General features: G+C 49.6%; 1 protein-coding gene and 1 non-coding gene across 47 annotated transcripts in view; one reads left to right on the top strand and one right to left on the bottom strand.

The window, feature by feature from the left end:
* ZMYND8 (zinc finger MYND-type containing 8) overlaps nt 1–22,932 on the bottom strand; it is a 126,197-nt gene that overhangs the window by 20,720 nt on the left and 82,545 nt on the right. For 20 of the 46 annotated variants that reach the window (XM_045444332.1, XM_045444344.1, XM_045444335.1 and 17 more), the window contains 5 exons: nt 22,668–22,808; nt 12,684–12,836; nt 9,554–10,063; nt 4,117–4,485; nt 1,693–1,883 (listed from right to left, as the gene is read on the bottom strand). In XM_045444332.1, coding sequence (XP_045300288.1) covers nt 1,693–1,883; nt 4,117–4,485; nt 9,554–10,063; nt 12,684–12,836; nt 22,668–22,808 — 1,364 coding nt within the window. The remainder of the gene's footprint in view (nt 1–1,692; nt 1,884–4,116; nt 4,486–9,553; nt 10,064–12,683; nt 12,837–22,667; nt 22,809–22,932) is intronic. The other 26 variants (XM_045444351.1, XM_045444347.1, XM_045444346.1 and 23 more) reach the window with 3 other exon arrangements.
* TRNAR-CCU lies at nt 17,780–17,852 on the top strand. The gene has a single exon. It is a non-coding gene; the product is annotated as a tRNA-Arg (tRNA).

The raw sequence follows: 22,932 nt of genomic DNA, 5'->3' as shown, positions 1-22,932 counted from the left end.
CCATCTTACCTAGTGTGAAAGACAGATGGCTCTCAATGATCCCAGGTGTTCTGGCGTTTGTGACCCTGTGTAACCCCCTCCCCTTCCAGTGTGAGCTGGCCTAGTGACCTTCTAACCAATGCAATATGACAAAGGTAACAGGCTGTCACTTCTGAGATCAGGTTACAGAAGACTGACTTCCATCCTGCTAACAGGTTTTTTCTATCACTGGCTTTGAGGAAGCAAACTGCCAAGTATGAAGGCCCACATGGCACGAATTGACGACGGCCTCTGGCCAAGAGCCAGCCTGGACCTGAGACCCTCAGCCCAACGGCCGTTGAGGAAGTAAATCCTGCTCACAACCACCTAAGTCAACTTGGAAATGGATCCTTTCCTGGTCGAGCCTTCGGATGAAACCTCAACCCTAGCAAACACCTTGAGAGGAACCTGCCGGAGGCCCTAAAGCAGAGGGCCTAGTTGAGCCCTGCCCAGACTCCTGACCCCAGAAACTGTGAGGAGAAATGGGAACTGGTTTAAGTTGCTATGTTTTGTGCTCATTTGTTGTATAATGATACTGGACACATCTCAATGGAAGGAATAGGAAGAAAATGACCTACAAAAACACACTGGTATAAAATTATAAATGTCACTGGTCATCCAGAACTAAAGGAGAGTCCACCTTTAACACAATATAATAAAGCAAATCTTTATCATGGCACTTCAAGAATTCTAGAAACAGCTATCCTCAGTAATGGTCACCCATGCTCTCTATAAACCTGAATAGTGTACTCATTAGTAACTAACTAATCATTTACTCCTTAGTGAAGAGTAAATTATTATTACTGCCTACTTAGTGACATACTAAACACTCTGCCTAGATTATTCCTCATTAACTACTATTAATAGCCCTTCACGGTAATAAGCCCAACACAGAGAAGTTAGGCACCAGCATGCATTCATTTAACAACCCTGCAGCAACACCTACTGTGAGCCAGGCACCGTTCTAGGCCCTGGAGGTAAGCAAAACAGACAAAATCCTGGCCTCGTGGTTATTCCGCTATCGAGCGGTCTGTGGCTACGGACCCGCGTGTCACTCCAGAGCAACCTCATGTGACCTTGAGAACAGCTCCTGGTTGTATTTGCCTGAATTCAACGAGCAAAGAAGCACCTGGCAAATGAAGAGGAAGAGTCTGCACTGAGCGAACACCCAGCAGTGAACTCAGGGGGCGGGTGAGTCGGGAGGGAATCCACCCCTCCCTAGTCCATCCTGGTGTGGGTATCATACCTTACATACCTCCCGCCTAAGACTCGTGTCACTTCATTCCACATGGCTTTTGAATCATAAACCAACTCCTTGGTCTGTTATCAACTGACGGAACAATAACCCGTCCCAGCGCTTAAGGAAACTGTCTTCACGAGTGGTGTGAGCTCCGCAGGGTAATTCTGCCACTGTGTCATTTTCCTGCTCTGTACCAACTTTAGAATCTAAGCACTCAGAACAAGATGCAGCCCATTCTAGATTTCTCTGCTTGGATCCAACTTCAGAGCCAAGTGGAAGAATCTGGGCTTGGAGATCTTCACTTCAAACAGGGTCTTCCCTCCAAAACACCCCGTAAAACCTGCAAGGTCGTGATTCTCCAGGCTCCCATCCGGAAGCTGGTCCTCTGACACGCCACCCCCCCCCCCCATCCCCCAGGTGCCATGGGCACTCACTTTGCTAGTGTACTTGGCAATGTCCGCAGCAACATCAGCGGAGGCAGTGGCGATGGGCAGGTCTGCGCTGACTGAGGACGCGAGGGTGCTCGTGGCCCCCGAGCTGGTGACCAGAGGCGACGACTGGGTGCTGGTCACCAGGGTGATGGTGGAGGTGGATGGGCTCTGTGTGATCTCCTTCTGCTGCACAGCTAGGAAAGGAAAGGGTCCTGGTCACCCGACCGCCACGGGAAGGGCCCGACCCAGCACGAAGCTGCACAGAGGGAGTGAAGTCCCCAATGTGTGCCCTTTGAGCTTTTCTACTTTCAAATGACAAACATCCTCCCTTTGACCAGACTCTAACTAGGATCCTCTAAGCCATTTCTGGGACCAAGCCTCAGGCAAACACAAATAACTTTTCTAACAGCTCAAGGCCACATCCCTAGGATGACCCCAGACCCCATTAAAGTGCCTGCCTGAGAAAGTTCAAGGCTGCCATATAAATTTACTGTTTGTTACAGCAAACCCCCTGTGGCCCATCTCCCAGGGAGGGTAGGAGCCTAACTTTGAGAAGCAGCAGTTAGCAACCCCACGTGGGTTTCACACGGACCAACCCCCATTTCCCATTTTTTGTAAAATTTCACTTCCCTGACTCTATTGGAGGTCCTCACTCGGCCCCTTCCCTACCCCCGTCCATTCTCCCTTTAAAATGCCTCGTCACCTCTGTACAAAGTAGGGTTGACTTCAGTTTAGGCTGGACTTTTTCTCCCTATCGTAATAGTACATACTGATTAAAACCCATCCTTACCACTTTAACTAGTATCCAGCTTTGTTCAGCTTTGACACAAGACAACCTGGAAATTGAGAACCATACCATCAATGGGCCTCTCAACTCCAGCACCTAAATTCCCCTGGGGAAGCTCGTAATGCTGATGGGGTGCGAAGACAGAAAACACAGGAACTAGTCATCCCGACCTCGAATATCCTAGATTTAGTTCTGCCCCACTAGCTCTTTAAAGTAGCAGGAGCAGAGGCACCTGGGTGGCTCAACTGGTTAAGCGTCCAACTTCGGCTCAGATCACGATCTCGAGGTTCATGGGTTCGAGCCCCGCGTCGGGCTCTGTGCTGACAGCTGGGAGCTGGGAGCCTGCTTCGGATTCTGTCTCCCTCGCTCTCTGCCCCTCCCCCACTCGGGCTCTCTGACTCTCTCTCTCTCTCTCTCAAAAATGAACAAATGTTAAAAAAATAAAACAAAAAATAAACAGCAAGAGCAATCTAGCTGCATTCCCACTGGACCTGTCCAATCTGTTACGCTTACCTCCAACCACCCCTCCCCGCCCCCCGCCCCATCTTCGAAGGGATTCTTTGGGGCTCTTCAAGACCTGGCCACCTGTCAACCCACATCCTGCTGCTACTCTTTACAGCTCTACTCGCTAGGCTGCGCTCAGTACGTGAGGGCTTCAACCAAAGACCCCAATCTCCAAGGATCTAGATGCGGGCTTCCCTAGGAAACATGATCTGCATCAGTGCTCAAAAAACGAGGCCACCTGGTACTCCTCTGCACGGCACCAGGTGGAGCCTCCCGCATGGCTTGGCCGAGGCGGCCGAGGGGGTGTCGGGCGGCTTTGATTACCCAACTTCGGCAACTGCTTCTTGACTGATGCCGGCTCTTCTCCACGGGGCTAATCCCTAGTTCTCTGCTACCAGTGTCTCACACTGAAAGCACTCTTCCCAAGGTAACGCCAAGAGGCTGACGGATGTGCACGAGAAAACTTACGCAACGATATTCATTGCAGCACTGCTCACAACAGAAAAAAAACTGGGAGCCATCTAAATGCCCATCCGTAGGGGAATACTTGATTTACATCAACTGTGGAATACTATGCAGCAGTCCAAAAGAACAATGAAGAGCTCTGTGCACTAACATGGATGAACCTCCAAAACATGCTGATGGGTTAAAAAAAAAAAGAAAAAGAAAAAGAAAAAAAAAAAGAGGGGGGAAAAAAAAAGCAAGTATGGTACCATTTTTATGTTTTAAAAAAAGAAAAAAAAAGTCCTATTTTTTATGAAGATTCATATATATGTAAATATATATGCATACATGCATAAAAAAGGGTTTTACAGTGAACAGTGGCCGCTGAGAAAGGGTGGAGGATGAAATGGAAGTTCAATCAAGACAACAGATTTGGGGGTAAGTATTTTACCCTTTTCTAAGAAGCCTATACGCACGTATTGTTCAGAAACGAAAAATAAATAAATAGGAGTGAAAAAAACGAGCTGCGAGACAATTTTTAAAAATGATGCCAAATGGAACGCGTAAGGCCTTCAAGATGCAACGGCCGGGAAACAAAAAGGAACGGAAAAAACAAAACCATTCTCTCTCTCCTGTCGATGTGGCGAACAGGGAGCGGGCGCCACGAGAACAGAAGGGGGCGTGCGTGGTACCTTTCACAGCCTGTCTGGTCTGATATCTCGTCCCCTGGGAGCACTGTGGCTGCTGCTGGCTCTCCTGTTGGCTCTCCTGTTGGCGCTGTATCTTCTGCATGTGCCACTTTTGGGAAGACGTTTGAAACTTACTTGACGAGTTCCACACGACCCGCTGCACGGCCGGGGCAGTCTCCTTCGGTAAAAGCGGCCTCTGCTTTTTCACCGGGCTTCCCGTGGCGGCGGCGGCCGGGGCCGTGACGGTGGACGTGGTGCTGGTGGTGGCCGTGACACCAGCCGTGGGAGTTTGGGAGGAGGAGCGGGTGAGGAGCGGAGTTTCGGGTGGGGACTGGCCGCCCGCCGTAGTGGATGGTGGAGCTTTACCTACGACTAAAGCCGATGCGTGAAAAAACAAACAACACACAAACAAAAGACGGTGGATTGGACTCAGGTTCACGTGCAGGGTCTCTAGGCCAGCAGGCTCTGGGTAAGACAAACCAAGGCCAGCCAGGAATGCCCGACAAATTCGGCGTGGCGGGGACACGCCGATGGAGGTGCCCATCTCACCGTACCCACTTAGGCCACTTCGGCACCTCTGTTCTAGAGGGTCAGCCCCTTCTCGGGAGCACATGCCCACCTCTGAGACTCTCATCTGGGCCTCCGGGGGAAACGGGAACGAGACACAGCTCCTGCCCTCAAGTTGCCCAACGACACGTGGATGAGCAGAACCACCGCACGAGGCTCGTTTTACACACAGAACTGGGTAAGCACTTTGTGAGAGAACCAACCAAAGTCAATCTAGAGATGAGGAGAATCCCTTTGGCTAGGGAACCTCTAAAGCACGCACCCCAAAGGATCAGATGGCTTCCCGTAGGTCAAAGCACCGAACAACAGGAAGTCACCCAGAAAGAAAAGTATCCCTTAACCTCCGACTCCCTCCAGGATAAGTCCCAGTAAGCTGCTAATGGCCTCGACACCTATCACTAAAGGTAATTCCAACCCGAAGCCAGAACCTTCCCAACACAATGGTGTTTATCGTGAAGTTAGGAGACTTGCCTTCTTTGTTGTTGCTGTTGTTTTGTTAAGTGTTTTGTTTTGTTTTTTTAATTGTGATGCCAGTACAGGCAACATACACAGCGTTAGGTTGGCCGCAGGTGTACAATATAGCGATTCAACAATTGTACACGGTGCTCAGTGCTTGTAAGGGTGAGTATATGCCTTACGTGTGTGCTGGCCAAATCTACATCTAAAATGCGTTTCATTTTTGTATTAAGAGTAAGTGGCTTTCAATAAAAATATAAAGTCAATGATTATATACAAGCAGGACTTGGGAAGGGCTGAAACAATGAATGTGAATGAGAAGTTTGGAAAAAGCTGCTTCGTGGAGTCTTAGGGTGGGGGTGGGGGAGGGGAGGCCTGCAGGGAGGGGTAGGATGTCCAACAGGCGGAAGTGAGAACTGGGAAGGTGACAGCATCAGCCAAGGCGTGTTTGGGAACAGGCAGCGCTTGGGTCAGTGAGGGCAGGCAGTGAGGAGTGGCAGGAAGGCAGGTTAGAGCCGGAAGCACTGAGCAGCGTAGAAGGGGGGGCCACGTGGCGCTCATTTGTGAAAGGGTTGTCACTGCAGAGACGCCAGCCGCCAGTGAGGTGGGTTTGCCCCCCCCCAAAGAGGATGCCTGGGGATCACACACAGAACACAGGCAATAAGTCAGCACCCCGATCTTAGACAATGTGCCTCGACATGAACGCCTCTTCAGGAACATGTCTGTCTTTTTAGATTTCTAGAACCTGGGAAAGACATGACCTTGACTGTTCTAGGGAGGCTTTTCAGTACACTGGGTTTTAGGAAGTCCATCTCCTAAAGGAGAGGGAAAGAAAAAACAAAACAAACAAACAAACAAAAAAAAAAAAACAAGCTGACTTTCCTGACCTGGAGGTGGGGGTCATCACGTCTGGCTGGCCTTCCGTCCTCCTGCTCCTCCGGAGAGGAGAGCCTAGCCAAGTTCACAGGTAAGTACACAGGAAGAGCCAGAGGGGGAGCTCTGGGATGACCCTTCCCTGGGATGACATGATGTGCCAGATACTGGACACAGTCCCTGCACTCTCCAGGCGGAGAGGTGGCTTTGAACCCAGTTTCTCTATGAGCCCTGCACCGGGGCAGTACCCTGGTGGGGTTTCTCACCCACATGCCTCCCTTTGCTTCCGGGTGACCAGAAAAGCAATACTGTTATGGTTGACAAGCTAGCCTAGTCCCCCTTTCCTCAGACACAGGGCAACCACAAAAAGGTCCTTTTCTTTGTACCACTTTTCGGAAGCAAACAGCTGGCCTCACAGGTGGCTTGGCGGCCCCTCTGTTCCAAATGAAACACTGGAGTGTGCAATCCGAAAAGATGCTGGGCTCAAAGCACTCAGATACTCAACTATTTTGATTCCTAACAGATTCTAATGGTTTGGGGGGGGTGGGGGGGAGGCCATAAGAAATTCCATTTGTCCTAGAAATTTGAAGCGTATAATCAAATGACCTGTAGCCCAAAAAAGGGTGAGTCTCTTAAGGGCCAATACTCCAGAAGCTGTCCCTACTTATTAAAACTACTTCTTCTAGACTTTGGTCGCTGTCTAGTCCCTAAAAGGCAGGCTTTTAAAGAGAAGAATGGAAATTGCTGATGTTCACAGCAAGGTCTTGAAGTAAGCTCTCTCTTTGCCTCTATTCTGACATCACCAGCCACAAAGCTGTTTTGCTAGCTACGTATCCAGATTCTATACATGAGCTTCATTCCCAGCTGAAGGGGAGCTGGAGGTCACCACGGCTCACTCCAAAATACCCTTCGGCTAAACACACCGTTGAAAACATGCTCTACTGCAGAGTCTGGTACCAAGTCGATCTTTCAAGACCCAAACTACCATTGAGGGGCTCTAGATTTTAAGACTGGTAGGTCTTGGGGCACCTGGGTGGCTCAGTCGGTTGAGCGTCCGACTTTGGTTCAGGTCATGATCTCACACTCCGTGAGTTCGAGACCCACGTCGGGCTCTGGGCTGGCAGCTCGGAGCCCGGAGCCTGCTTCGGATTCTGTGTCTCCCTCCCTCTCTGCCCCTCCCCTGCTTATGCTCTGTCCCTCTCTGTCTCAAAAATAAAATAAAACATTAAAAAAAATTTTTTAAAAAGACTGGTAGGTCTTTGTCCCAACCCCCAGGATAATGCACGAACTGAATTAAGTTTCAGAATCATCTTCAGCTTAATTACAACCACTGTATACTTGGGGCCTCTTGAAGGTATTTCCCTCAGACATCAGTGCGAGAACAGCTATATTTCGCTTAATCGACTGGGATCTTTGTTTTTTTTGGGGGGGGGGGAGTGGGAGGGGAATATGAGATCTTTTAAGGGGCTGTATTTCCCTTTTTGCTTTGACCGCTAGGAAGCTCACAGCCAAAATGAAAGCTCAACTTTGCTAACACTGAAGGCCGAAACAGTACATAGTTATGTGCATAAACCTTCCCGGACCTCTTACTATTCTACCTTCCTCTTTTACAGACTTCTGTATCTTCGTTTTGTTTCATGGTTAAATATTCTTGTCAATCTGTTACAGATCCTTTCTGGAAGAGGAAGAGGCATAAAACCAATCAATCAAAAGACAGGTTCCGGACATTAAGGAACAGTATACCTATCACTCATAGGAGCACTGCCTTCTTTGTACCCAAATATTCCCCCCAAACTACATGGAATATGGAAAAGATGCTACTCTCCTACTGTTTGCTGCCACATCTGCCTCAAACCCCAATCCACAACACAGTCGGATTTTTTGGAGGCCACCCCCAAATCCACAGGGACTCAGGACAGTGTGCTGTTCTAGCCTCCCTGCCCCTTTCAATCACTTCTCTTTCTCCCTCCACCGCACCATTCAGACACGGTTCATCAGTGAACTGCAGAAATTCTCTCTCCCCAACAACTGAGGCTCCGTGGCACAGAACAAAGATTCTCAAGGCCCACTCCCGAAATGCTTTATGCAGCCAGCCTCCAAAATGCTCAGGGGGTGTAGAATCACCTCTGACTCAAGAGTTTGGTTGGGAAGTTAGCTCCTGTCAAAAGTTGGCCCAGGTCAGAAATTAAACCTGACTAGCCCTTCAGGTGCTCACAAAGTCCAGAAGGTTTTATGGCTACGATTTCCAGCGTGTCCGTAGGCAATGTTTTTCCTGGGCCCTAAATTAATTCTTCTCTCCCTTTCTTGGGCACGTTGGAATCCCCTTACACCCACTTGCCAAACCAGCTAAAAAAAACACGCTAACTGCCTTGTCCACGGGAAGGACACCCTTCACATCATTCACACGCTCTTCCTGGAGGGCTTGTCAACATGCCTGGGCTGCGCCAGGGGAGGGTGGCCACTGCGGGTTCGGTCTGTGACAGCGGCAACGGGGAGCACCCCTGAGATCAGGTGATGGTTCTCAGCCAGAGATTTGTGCCGCCCAGGGGGCAAATGGCAATATCAAGACATCTTTGACTGCCACCAGTAGGCAGAGGCTATTGGCATCCAGCGGGCAGAGGCCCGGGAGGCTGCCAAACATTCTCCAACACACAGCACAAAGAATTACACGGCACAAGATGCCAACAATGCCAGGGCTCAAAGACCCTGGACTCAGGTCGGATAAACACATATATGGTGGCACCTCAATTCAGGTGCCCACCATCCAGTGCCCTCTCCCTGTCTAGGGCCCCAAGAAGCACTCGGTATTCAGGTACCATCTCCCCAAATGGTCTCAGATTCCAGTAAGAAAATGCACCATGAGGCACCTGGGCAGCGTGAAGGGAAGAACAGAAGCTGAACTCATCAAGATCTTTGAATTAAACACTTCTAACAGGGGCGCCTGGGTGGCTCAGTTGGTCATACTTTGGCTCAGGTCAGGATCTCACGGTTCATGAGTTCAAGCCCTGCATCAGGCTCTGTGCTGACAGCTCAGACTCTGGAGCCTGTTTCGGACTCTGTGTGTGTGTCTCTCTCTCTGCCCCTCCCCAACTCATGCTCCCTCTCTCTCTCTCTCTCTCTCTCTCTCTCTGTCTCTCTCAAAAATAAACATTAAAAAAATGTTTTAACAAAAAAATGAAAAACAAACACTTCTAACAATTCCAACCTTGTCAAATGTCTAAATGTTGACAAACATTTTAGGGAAACAAGTGAGCATATTGGGAAAGTGGAGCTTGGGCAAAAAATGACCCGACTGCTAGAAACACCTACCGTTTTTTATTTTTCTGAGCTCAAAATCAACCACATTGGGCGAGAGGCGGGCAGGCCTGGAGTCAGTCCTGGACCTGATTAGTGACTTAGCTAGGTGACCTCGAGCCAATCAAAGGTCTGCTCTGGTGCCCCCCCCCTTTGTGATGTCGGAGAGCCACGTAACTTCTGGAAATACCAACACAAGGGGGTACTCTAAGCCAAATCGAGAAACCGAAACTGGTGGGGGTTCACTTACCATCCTGCTTGGGAGATGTTTCTTTGGGTTCCTTCTTATTTTTTCGACCCTCCCGCCCAGTATGGTCTTCTCCTAAATCTATGACAAGTTCGCTTTCTGAATCGGAGTCCAGGCCCAAATGCACTGTTGGGGAATCTGTCTCATCTTTCCCCTTCAGTTTATCCTTTGCAGGGTGAGGGGAGGCTTTTGCTTTTTCGGAGAAGTCCTTCTCGGGCTGGGGGCTTGCCTTTTCCTTGACCGAGCCGGGATCTGCTTTCTCGCTGGCCGGTGATGTGCTTTTCAGCTCCTCCTTAGTCTCCACTGGGTTTGCCAGTTTGGGTTTTTTTTTGACAGCCGATGGCTCTTTGTCCACCCGACTACCCTCTTTGTCTTCTGCGTCCTCTGGCTCATTCTTGGACTTCTGTTCATCGTCACTGATATACTCGCTATCACTACTATCGGACTTCTCTGACTCTTCCGAATCGCTGTGCTCCACAGCCGTGTAAACATCTTCTGAGATTTCATTTATGCCTAAATTCAAAGAGAAAACCCAGCATGTGGCGTAGTCACAAAAAGAAAGGGCAGGACCCCAAACGCAAACATTTTCCACGCCAAATGCTGGAATAAAATGAAACATTTCAAATTGCATCCCCCTGGCCTGGTGGGGTTAGCAGTGGACGGCATCTAACAAATGCCGACTGGGGTTTGCAGAGGGTTTCGGTTACTGACACTCGAAGATGACAAGGGACCAGACAACATAAATTTTAAATTCATCCGGAGCTGCATCCTTGCGACACTGATAACTAACCGGGCCGTGGAGACTGGGAGGGGTGGGGAACAAAGGAGATGAGCTGTTAAAATGGATCCACTTTACAGATTAGAAAACAGAGGCCCAGAGAAATCACTTACCCTAAGGCCCAAAGAAAACCAAGATAGAGGCAAGGCCGGAACCCTGGGCACTCCTGACGGAGCACCAGCTCTCTTGCCACCAATTCCCAAAGCATTCAAGTCCTCGTCGCTTTGAGTCCAGAGCTCAAAGAAATAAACCAAAGCCTTGAGGCAGAGGTCGCCAGCTCACAGCCTACAAGCCGCATCTGGCCAGCACACGTTTTACTTAGGGGGCCATGGTTTGGCCCAGCGGCTATTTTGTCGTTTGTTTGTTTCTCACTTAGAACGTGTTGCCCAATTCACAAACCAGGAAATTTCACACGGAAATCAAGGCAGCAGGCTTGTGTGGAAGAAAACGCAAGATCTGGCCACTCTGGGTCACAGGCCTGCAAGGCAGCAACCGGCTGGAGCCACGAAGCCACTGGCCCCTTCCGGCAGGGACGCACCATCTCCAGGTGACCCGGCTGCCCCACCCTCCCTCCAACGCCCTGTGCTAAGGCAGAGTCACTGCCGCCTTGTCCACCCTGGTCCTTCATGGACAGCGGAGTCAAGACCAAAGTCACACACTTCCACGTCTCTATCGAAATGCAAAATGACATTGTAGCGGGTGTTTCACAGACACAAACAAAAGTGGGTGAAAGCATGTTCCATTCAACCCACTGACATGTCTTGCTCCCAGTAAGGAGGCGTCGTCCGGCCACAGGTTAATGATACCGTATCTTAAAATTTTGAAAGGAGGAAAACTCAAATCTGTACCGCCTTCGTTCTGGGGCAACGGTCACCGTGAGTGGGGTCACCATTGAGACCCAAACACAGAAAGGAAACTTGCAAACAGACAAAAGCCACGAGCAGCCCAGGGCACCAGATACCAGCAGACTCATCTCAGAAGTAGATCTGCCTCCGTCAGGGCTCCATCAAAAACAGGAGAAGCCAAAAGCCAAAAACTCAGATCTGGTCTTAACTTCTGGGTCCTAAGGCTTATGCTACTGTAGCCAGATACGAGGTCAGATACGGTCAGATACGAGGACAAGTGTGACCACAAATGTGATAAGGAAAGCTTGCATACCAGAGCCCAAAAGACACGAGTTCAAACCCTGCTCTTGTGCATTTATTCACCTGGTGACCCTGAACTAGGGACCTACCACTCTGAGCCTCAGTTTCTTCATCTGCAAAATGGGATTGAAAATGGTATCGACCTGTGAGGGCAATCTATGCACCGTGCGTGGTACAGTGCGAGGTATGCAGGAGACAGTCAGTAAACAGAAATATTAAAATCCTTATTAACATGAATAATAAATTAAGGAGTCAGCCCAGCTGCATGGAAGGACCCAAGGCAGATACTTAAATGGCCTGCAAAATTACAACCATTCCTCCTCTGGCCCTTCTGGATGACTCCTAACCACAGCTTAGTCATTCTAAGGTCCAGAGCACCCACAGACACTCTCAACCTCACCCTAGCGGGGCTCTCTCTCCTGAGGCCAGCCACCCCCTACTTCTTCGCAAACACCCTCCTGCTTTTGTTTACTCAGTCCGCAAACATTCCAGAGCGCCTACTATGTACACAAGACCAAGTACCTTGGAGAACGTAAACGCTTATGAAACAACCTCCCTGCCCTCCAGGAGCTTCCAGTCTAGCTTCCGGTGTAGAGGGACACCCCCACACAAAGTGACCACTGATGTTCCCCAGCAATAAAGTGCCACAGGAGGGGGCAGATAGGGAGGGAGGGCAGTCAGAGGAGACTTCCTGGAGGAGGGGATGCCTGAGCTCAGCCTTAGGGAAAGAATTCAGGGAGGCGGTGTGAAGGCAGGCAGCGCGGGGAAGAGGAAGGCAGGCAACAGGTACGGAAGCAGGATGCGTGTGCCAGGTGGGGAGGGCCCGGTCTGCGGCACAAGGGTTTGTGTCAGTTGCTTGTGGGACGAACTGGACTTGACCGTGAGCCAGTGACGTGTGCAGACAGCGAGCGTGGGGGCAAACTCAGGAAGACCCTTCCGCTTCCAAATTTCCCTGCCACCTGCACCTCGAGGCTGCAGGCTACCACACCCAGAGAATAAACTGGGTGATGTCAAAGAACCCTTGTGAACAAGTGACGAGCCGATCCGAGAGGCTCCGCCGTTGGGGGAACTGTATCTGAGTCGCACGCTCAATGCTGCCCTACAGCAGCCGGGATCCAACGCTGGCTTCATCCGGGCGGCGACCCTACAAAGAGTTAACGGTGACGACGGCGACCACAGTGACGATGCGAGAGCAAACCAAAGGACGTACCTAATTGTGCTTTGCAGCTCTCTATGGTCTTGTCGAGATTTAGCTGGAACCTGCTGCGGATCTGCCGCTTGGGCGAGAGGAGGGGGACGGGCGCGGTCTGCTGCTGGACCGACTCGCTCAGCTCCTTTAGGTCCATCTCGGCCTTGCTTCGATCTGGAAGACAGGGTCGCACCCTCATCAGACACGCACTGGACGGAAGAACACGCGACACTCCTCACTTAGCTTCCTTCTCGCACACACACGTTGGAGAGCACGGAGGAGAGAGAAACCCCAAAAACCTTGCCCCCACATCATCTGCTCAAGGGTGGGCTGGTAATGGCCCGCCAACACACGTGTCTGCTGAACGGTCGCCTGGGTGGCTTTCAATATTTAAAACGCACAACCCCAGCCAGACGGTTGTCTGTCGAACTCCGCGTCATTAGGGATCCTGAAAGCCAAAGGTTACAGTAGTATGGTCAATCTCCGCATCAACAGATAAAGTCACACTGCATCTGGCCAGAGTGTGCTTTTAACTCCAGGCCCAGATCCGAGAGGACTTGTAACCAACAGACGCTGAGTGCTGCCTCCCTGCCGCCATCCCCCCAGAGCACACATACACATAACTGGGGGTCCGGCTTCCTCATTTACCACGGAGACTTTGCTGCTCATTCCTGGTCCACCTAGACTGGACTTCAAGTCAGAAAAGTGGGGTAAATGTCAGACAGGCAGACCTTACAGCCAAGCTGCTGTGCTCCTTTGTGGCTCAGACATCCATCTGAAGACAGGTGAACAGATCAGCCCTGGATACGAAACCTCTGTCTTCTGGCTCAGATACGGCCCAAGTTCCTCACCCTAATCCCAGGCAAAGGTCTCTGATGGAGGACTCAAGGCCAAGGGTCTGGCCACCCTCCCCGCTTCCGCCATGGGCTCCTTACATGACCAACTGGACCGGATTCCAAGGGTCTGTAAGCTTGCATTGCTTACATTCCTTTCGCCCCACCTCCTCCAGCGTCCCCCAAAACAGAAGAAAGGGACAAAATGAAGGCGGCTGCACAGGCCCAGGAAGCAAGGAGACTTCACAGGCAGGGGTCACTAGCTGCCACCTGCCTGCCACCCCTGGCATCCCCCTGCCTCTCCAACTGACCCTAGGCACAGAATGCAGAGCATATGCCCTGTCCTGGCCAATCCCAGAAAACCAACGTAACATCTATCAAGGACAAAGATGAGAGGCCACCTCCGAGCCCGTTGCCACCACCTATGAGCTCACTCTCAGGCTCCCTCCACCCCCTGCTGTCCCCACCCCAACACATCTATGCCCACCAGGCTGTCAGAGAAGCCCGGTGTATACAGTCTGAGGGCCGGACCACAAGGGCTGCTCAAAACCTTCACTCACTGCTCGTATCCATTTTCCAACATGACCCACACACCTTCCCCGTCACGCAGGAACGGGGCAGTCCCTCGACCCTGCACACCCAGAGATCCGTTCAAGTCAGCAGAGGTAGGCAGCCTCCCCCGAACCCCTCGCAACCCTCTCACAGCTCACGAGAGCGACAGACTGCTCCGACTTAATTTTACCACCGAAATGAGGTCACTACCAAGGGGAGATTAGGATTAGGAAGGGCCCTTTCCCCAAAACACACTCGGGGCAGCCCTCAGGAAAATGTCAGAAGTGAGTTGCTCAAAAGAAGCAGATACCATCGTTGTCCTACGAGAAAAGGCTCTAAGGCTCTAATAACATATCCACCTGTGAGCGTGTGCATACACGTGTGTGAGCATCCGTGTGCATTTCTTTGTGCAGGACTGGAGATGCGCACAGAGAAGATGGGGTGAAGGCACGGGGTATTTCGGAGCAAGGGAAGAATATTCCTGCAAATTTACTGGAGATGCACCTTACAGAGAGAACAGAGACTAATAATGACAACAATAAAACGGCAAGGGGGAAAAGGAGGACGACCAAGGAAACAGAGAAAGAAAAAAGATCCAATTCAAGAACAAGCACTATGAGAACGACTTAGGGATTTCAACAGTTAAGTGGTGAATGTGACCGGAAAGGGAAAGGATAGGAAGCCGGTCTCATAACTTCCACTTTCAGAAATGAGAAAGGATACTGGCTTCCTAAGGGAAAAGGCAGCTTTTCAAGTATGAAGTTGTAAAAGAAATTAACTCACAAAAATACTTTTCCATCAGTGTCCTCAATGAACACTCGACACAGCAGTTACCAAAAAAAAAAAAAAAAAAAAACCCAAAAAACAAAAACAAAAAACACCATCTACTACACCAGGAGTCAGCAAACTTTTGCTGTCAGAGAGCAAATTGGGCTCTGCAGGCCATACAGCCTCTGCTACCAAAGTGACCATAAACAATATGCACGCAAATTGATGACACTGTGTTCTAATAACACTTTATTTACAAAAACAAGCAGGGGGCCAGATTTGGTCCAAGGCCTGAACGTTTACCATTCATCTGTAGTGCACTAACTGATAATCTTGGCTGCAAACTGAAATCAACAGAGCTTTAAACAAAAAAATCCTAATGTCTCGGTCCCCCTCCCTGAAAATGTGAATTAACTAGCCTGGGGGAAGGCCTGGACACTGGCCGTTTAAAAATAACCCAGAGAGGGGCACCTGGATGGTTCACTCCACTAAGTGTCTGATTTCAGCCCGGGTCATGACCTCGTGCAGATCGTGGGGTTCGAGCCCCATATCCGGCTGGTTGCTGTCAGCACAGAGCTCACTTCTGATCCTCTGTCCCCCTTTCTCTCTGCACCTCCCCTGCTCATGAGCTCTTTCTTTTAAAAATAAATAAACATTCCAAAAAAAAAAAAAAAAAAATACCCCAGATGGGGCGCCTTGGCTGGCTCAGTCAGTAGAGCATGCAGCTCTAGATCTCAGGGTCATGAGTTCAAGCCCCACATTGGGCATAGAGCCTACTTAATTTTATTTTTTTGGTTTTTTTGTTTGTTTTAAATATTAAGATTTTTTAAATGGGGGGAGCACCTGGGTGGCTCAGCCGGTTAAGCATCCAACTTTGGCTCAGGTCATGATCTCCCAGTTCATGGGTTCAAGCCCCACCCCACGCTGGGCTCAGTGCTGACTGCTAGGAGCCTGCTTTGGACTCTGTGCCTCTCTCTCTGCCCCTCCTCTACTCGTGCTCCGTCTCTCAAAAATAAACATTAAACAAAAATTTTTTTGCAATTAAAAAAAAAAAAGATGATTCTAACTGGCCGCTAATACTGAGAACTGCTGCATCAGTCTTCTTTTTAATATTCATTTATTTTGAGAGAGAGAGAGAGAGCACGCAAGACCATGTAAGAGGGGCAGAGAGAGAATCCCAAGTAGGCTCCACGCTGATAAGAGGGAGCCTGACACGTGGGATCTGAGCCAAAATCAAGAATCCGACACTCAACTGACTGAGCCAACAGGCGCCCCAGACCAATCTTCTCTGTGAGTAAAGAAAATTCCTCCTGATTTGCCTTAACCTTTGTGTTAACAGTATCACTTTTCTAAACCTTAGGATTCACAGAAAGAGACCTACAAACTCATCAGAATAATCGTGTGTGTGTGTGTGGCTGTGTCTACAGTAAATGCAATCTCTTAACTTTAGCCTTTAAAAGACTGGACTTGGGGCGCCTGGGTGGCGCAGTCGGTTGAGCGTCCGACTTCAGCCAGGTCACGATCTCGCGGTCCGGGAGTTCGAGCCCCGCGTCAGGCTCTGGGCTGATGGTTCAGAGCCTGAAGCCTGTTTCCGATTCTGTGTCTCCCTCTCTCTCTGCCCCTCCCCCGTTCATGCTCTGTCTCTCTCTGTCTCAAAAATAAATAAACGTTAAAAAAAAAAATTTTTTTTTTAAATAAAAATAAAAAAAAATAAAAGACTGGACTCGGAAATTCTCATAATCAAGAGGAATGAAGAAACGGTACAGCACGTTATTTTACAGTTCAGGTTTCTCTGGTCAATAAGCTGAGGTAAGGTGGCTCCTAACGAGAAACCACCCGAAGCCGGGGTGGGGGGTGGGTCCTGGGATCAGACCTTCAGGAGTTGAGCCACATCCAATTGTCGTTCTCGAATTTTCAACCGCATTTTGACTTTCTTCTCCTCCACGGGGAGAAGAGGAGAGCTTCTCCGTCTCATTTAGCGGACAGTCGCTTATCAGGATTTCTTCCACCCCTGCCCTCCTATATCGGGAATATCTTCACAATCCACCTTTGCTGCCAACGTTTTGAACTTTCCGGCTGATACGAAGACAGCTTCGGCTATAAATGGAAACCAGGAAGAAGAAACACCAACGCTGGAGAAAGACACGATCTTACATTTCTGGAGGAAGCATAAATCAGAACCACCTCTTTGCAGGGCAATTTGGCAACATCTCTCAAAATGTCAACTGCACGTGGCCTCTGACCCAAGATTCTGCGTCTAGGAATTCATCCTATGGCTATACTCCCACATGGGTAAAAGGGTCTTCATTTCAGCTGTTGGCAACAGCAACACAACCTAGAGTCGATAAATAAGGCTCCTGGGTAAATAAATTAACAGTTCACCTTGAAATAGAATAAAATACAACCGCTAAAAAACAACGAGAGATCTTTATGTGCTGATATGGAAAAGCCAGCCTGTTTGGTTTTTTTTTTTAATTTTTTTTAACCTTTATTTATTTTTGAGACACAGAGAGACAGAGCATGAATGGGGGAGGGGCAGAGAGAGAGGGAGACACAGAATCGGAAGCAGGCTCCAGCCATCAGCCCAGAGCCCGACGCGGGGCTCGAACCCACGGACCGCGAGATCGTGACCTGAGCTGAAGTCGGACGCTTAACCGACTGAGCCACCCAGGCACCCCAAAGCCAGCCTGTTTAATGACAAAGAAGGTGACAACCAGTAAAAGATATCCGCATTGGTGTGGGGAGAAAAGACGGAAAGGGAACACAGATACGAATATATGTGTTCTTGGGGGTTCTCAACATTGGCGCTAGTGATATTTGGGGCTGGATAAGTCTTTGTTGTGGGGGGTGGAGGAGGGGGGCTGGGGGCTGTCCTGCACCTTGTAGGACGTTTAGTACATCCCTGGCCTCCATTGCCAGTAGCACCCACATCCCCGTTGTGACAACAAAAATGTTTCTAGGGGCATCTGGCTGGCTCAGCTGGTGGAGCGTGGGACTCCTGATCTCAGGGTCGTGGGTTCGAGCCCCACACTGGGCATAGAGATTACTTAAAGATAAAAGCTTAAAACAAACAAAAAAAAAAGTCTCCAGGGGTGCCTGGGTAGTTCAGTTGGTTAAGCGTCCAACTCTTGAGTTCCAAGTCAGATCATGATCTCATTGTTTGCAAGCTCGAGCCCCGCATCCAGCTCTGTGCTGACAGTGTAGGGCCTGCTTGGGATTCTCTCTCCCTCTCTCTCTGCCCCTCCCCGGTTCCCGCACGCTCACCCTCAAAATAAGTAAATGTAAAAAAAAAAAAAAAAAAAAAGTCTCCAGGCAGTGCCACATGTCCCCTTGGGGAACAGAAATCAGGTTGAAAATCCCTGGTATATAACATAGAAGAACTCCCCAAGAAGACTAAAATGAGGTAACCGTGGTCACCTGTCAGAAAGGACAGACAGGTGGTTACAGACAGGTTGGCTTTTCATTGAACATCCTTTGGTCTTTTGAAATTTCTCACCACGTGCATGCACTACTTATAACAACAAAATTAACTCTGTACAAGCAAAACACAGTTTCATTTTCAATGAAAAAGAACTCGATTTTCTCTGTTCAAAAGCTGGAATTCCAGGAGCCACAAAATGGCGGCTCCTTCAAGGGAACAATACCATCCAGACCAGAGACCCTGGCAAAAGTTCTCTCATCCATCAAAAGCCAAGAAGAGACATTCTTCATCTCATCCACTGTTTTAGAAAGAAAGAAAAAAAAAAAAAAAAAAAGGCAACATGTGGGAAGCCTCAGCCCCCAGCTCTGTATCCATACTCTCAAAGGATGCCTGACTTCAAGGTATCACTTGACACAGAGAAAGAAAGGAGGCCTCCCATCAGCGACAGCGGAGGAATAAACAAGCAGAAACGCTCCGGGTCTGACAAGTTCCCATTGCTCTGTCAGCGTCTCTAACAGAGCATCCAGGCACATTTGTGTCACAAACAGGACTGCTGAACTGCTGTGTTTGTTCAGCCCAGAGCAAACACCCTGTGCGACAAGAGGAGACGGGATTCCCAGAGAAGCAAACAGGAGTCTAGAAGAAGAAAAGAATCAGGCCTTCCTTCCTCCTCTCATGCTTATTTATGACTTATTTCTCATACGGTCAAAGAAAGGGACTATAACAATCCACCAGGCTTCAGCTCCTTGCTTTACACCAGAGAGAAGGCCCGAGACAGCAAACGAGACAGCAAACGAGGGGCCTGTGCGTTAGCAAGTCGGGTGAGAAGTCTCTGAGGGAAGCCTTCCCCTCTGTCATGCACCAAAATTAATTTGAATAGTTAAGTATCCAACTGATGACCGATGGCTGGTTTTTGTACTTTGGGTTGGATTTATGTGTTCTGGCCAACTAGAGTTATTTTTCTTTTTATTATTTTTTTGTATTTTTTAACACTTATTTATATTTGAAAGAGAGAGAGACAGAGAGAGAGGCAGAGCCTGAGCAGGGCAGAGGCAGAGAGAGAGAGGGAGTCACAGAATCCGAAGCAGGCTCCAGGCCTCTGTCAGCACAGAGCCCGATGCAGGACTCGAACCCACGAACTGCAATATCATGACCTGAGCTGAAGCTGGACACTTAACCAACTGAGCCACCCAGGCACCCCAGAGTTTTTATTTTTAATGCAATTCACTGGCAACTTCCAAAAACGAGGAGAGTTCATACACAAAAGTGGATTTGCATTTTTCTTGGAAATTGAGAGTCTGACAACCCAGGTTCAACTTGTGGGAGCTGCATCCGTCAGAAAGGCACTCTGTCCTCCACGGCGCTGCCCGTTCGAAATCTTCACCTTACCCCCTCGCCCCTACGGCTAGGCCAATTTATCAAACAGCGTGACAAGCGCAGTGTCGAGGGTCCCTCCAACATCAAAATGCGGCTCTGTCTTGCAGAGCATCCGCTCACGTATTTTAGCTGAAGGCACAAACTACGAGGCAGACAGGCCTGAGCCCGCAGGTCAAACCTGACCATGAATCTTACGTGATGCTGGGTAGAGGACTTTGCTTCTCTGTGCCCCAGTGTCCACTATCTTTGAAATGGGGCTATTATCTACCTTGAAGGTTGTTGTAGTGTTTTAAATAGTTTTTAGATTTCAGAGAGTAAAACTTGGGGAGGGGCGGACGATAACAGTTCTGGGTGTTTTAACACCTCCCAGATAGGTGTAACCACCATCAGAATGCAGAGCCACGTCCTCTGCCAAAGAATCCCTCTGTGATTTGGAATCAAGCCGTCCCCCACCCCAAACCCCACAATCACTCACCTGTTTGCCATTTCTCTAATTTTGTTTTTTTTTTTTTTAATTTTTTTAATGTTTATTTATTTTTGAGACAGAGAGAGACAGAGCATGAGCGGGGGAGGGGCAGAGAGAGAGGGAGACACAGAATCCAAAGCAGGCTCCAGGCTCTGAGCTGTCAGCACAGAGCCCGACGCGGGGCTCGAACACACGGACCGCGAGATCATGACCTGAGCCGAAGTCGGACGCTTAACCCACTGAGCCACCCAGGCGACCCTGTTTTTTTTTTTTTTTTTGCTTTTTTTTAAACGAAATGCCATTTGGTTAGATATCATAATGTCATCATCCTCCCAAGCACTGTCTCATTTTCTGTCTGCTCAGAGTAGTTGCAGGGATGCCAGACCCAAAAAAGCCCATATAAAGCACCTGCCCCATCCCTGGACAACCTCTTGAGGATTATTTAGTATTTCCCTCCACCCTGACTTTTTCCTTCCACCATCTGATTTCACGCTTCACCAGTCCCTCCCTGTTAGGTAACTGAACCCGCAGCCCATAAAACGCCCACATCCCCAATGCCTTGGTTCCCACTGACAAAACAAGTGTCCCAGCACAGAAGGAGATGGGGGGCATGGGGGGGAGGGGCAGGGCAGGGTCTTCTGTACAGGGCAGCCTCTCAGGCTCCACCATGCCCACCCGCCAGAACGCACGACAGGGAGAAATCTCTCACTGCCGCCGTGGGTAAGCCAAGCGGAAAGACCCACAGCGTCATGAGGACACTCAAGACCAAGGAGCTATTCTCGCCACTCACGACGGGCAGAGAGGACACAGTGAGAACGCCCCAGCACAGTGTTCCTTTTCGGGGTGTGGAGGTGGAAGGAGGGCGTGAGAAAGCAAGCCGCAACGCTGAGCTCCATGAACATTCCAAAGTAGCAAATGGGTCCCCTTTCATTCGAGTGAGGAGTCCCCACCAGCGACGGCCCTGACCGCTGTACCACACGCAGTCCGTGCTAACAGGTGAGCCAGGGCGGGCCAGGCTCTGGCCTCCCTGCAGACACGGGTTTGCTCCAGTCCCGCCACCTGCCTGGCACCTGGAACTCTGCAGTCCTGGGCACCTGGAACCTCCTCTCCAGACCTTAGTTTCTCCGCCTGAAATGGCATTGCAGGACAAGACGAACCTGGAGGGTCCTGGCCACCAGGGGCTAGGGGTTCACGTGCGAGCATCGCTCCGCACAGGTGGCTGTCCCCCTCTTCCTAAAACCCTGTATACTCGAGCCCCACCCCCAGCTGTGACAACCAGACATTGCCCAGCGTCCCCTGGAGGGGAGTGAGGGAACCATCTCTGGGGAGGACCACCTGACATAGGCTATTCTCCACACAGCACCCAGAGAGGTCCTTCTACAGTGCTCAGTTCACATCCCTCCTCTGCTCAAAGGGCTCCACACCAGGGTCCGCGGGGTCCACAGGGTCCCAGTGCTCCGGGACCTCATCTCCTCACCTTCTTCCCCTCACCCACTGGGACAGGCCACCTGGGCCTCCCTGCCATTCCTACAACATCCCTGACCCCTAAGGCCCTAATTTTTTGTTCCTTCTCCCAATATGGGCAAGGCTGGTTTTTCTTGTCATGCAAATCGAGGCTTAAATACCACCTCTCCTAGGTAACTCAGTCTGACTCTTGGTTTCTCATCATGACTCCTGAGCTCTGCAGGGGATTCTCTGTCTCCCTCTCTTTCTGCCCCTCCCCTGCTCACACTGTCTCAAAAATAAGTAAACATTTCCAAATAAATAAATAACGGCACACACACATAAATACATACCACCTCTCAAGAGGCCTTCCCTCAACGCTGCCTCTTCCAGACCACCGCCATTCTAGGCATCTCTCTCCTTACCGTTTATTGTCTCTCACTTTCTAGAACCCAGCTCGGTACAAGAGCAGGGCCCTTGCTCACCACCCTCTGCCCTGGGTCTAAAACAGCACACAGCGTGTAATAGATGCTCAATAAAAATCAAGAATCCTGACGGAACGAATCAATGAAATGACTTCGTGGTTGGGTATTTAGCATTTCTGGTGCCAATTTTTGCTAAAGACTTTGCCCGAAGGCAGTGCTCTTGAAACAACTGACAGAACTGCAATGGGGGGAGGGGGGACCCTACTAAGTCAGGGATAAAGATGGGCATTTTTTTTTAATTAGAAAAGGAAAATTAAGGAAACGATATATCAGAATATATTGCACAAAGGTAAATATTGATTCATAAAGCTCGACTTGCATCAAGTGTGTGCATGTATAAGGCCGTAAATGTATATACATACACGCACACACACGCCTGCATAAGAACTGGGTTACTTTTGTAAAAACAAGAAAACGTTGTAAACACTGGCCTAAGGTCCGTCAGGATAAAACAACTCTGCATATGAACAAGCCCCAGGAAATCGCTTACTTGCTCCTTTTACCGATCGCCCTTCATCTTTGTCCACTATACCTTTTTAATATTTTGCACAGAGAGAGGTTTTGTTCAGAGCTCAAGAACCACACCCAAAAGAGGACATCACAACTTGCAAAAATATTCATAGATGCCACAGAAAGAGGCTCCCAAAACTCCCCACTGACCCAAGTTAAGATTCAGGATGCTTCCAGTGGTAGACGTTTTGTCCGTTTTCGTCGTGATGGGCGTGGACGCTTGAGGAGAGAAGGTTTTCGGGCTGCCGGACAAACTCCCTGCTTGTCCCGTCTTGGCAGAGGCTGGTGAAGCTGAAAAAGTATGTTCATTGTTAAAAGACAGATTTACAAATGAATAAACAAATAAAACTTGTTTGTTGGGGGAGAGGGGAGAAATTGTATTTGATTTCAACAAGGCCCAGATGGGGCGCAGCGG

The sequence above is a fragment of the Leopardus geoffroyi genome, chromosome A3, assembly GCF_018350155.1.
Source record: "Leopardus geoffroyi isolate Oge1 chromosome A3, O.geoffroyi_Oge1_pat1.0, whole genome shotgun sequence".
Taxonomy (NCBI): Eukaryota; Metazoa; Chordata; class Mammalia; order Carnivora; family Felidae; genus Leopardus; species Leopardus geoffroyi.
This window is presented reverse-complemented; position numbering and strand designations above follow the sequence as displayed.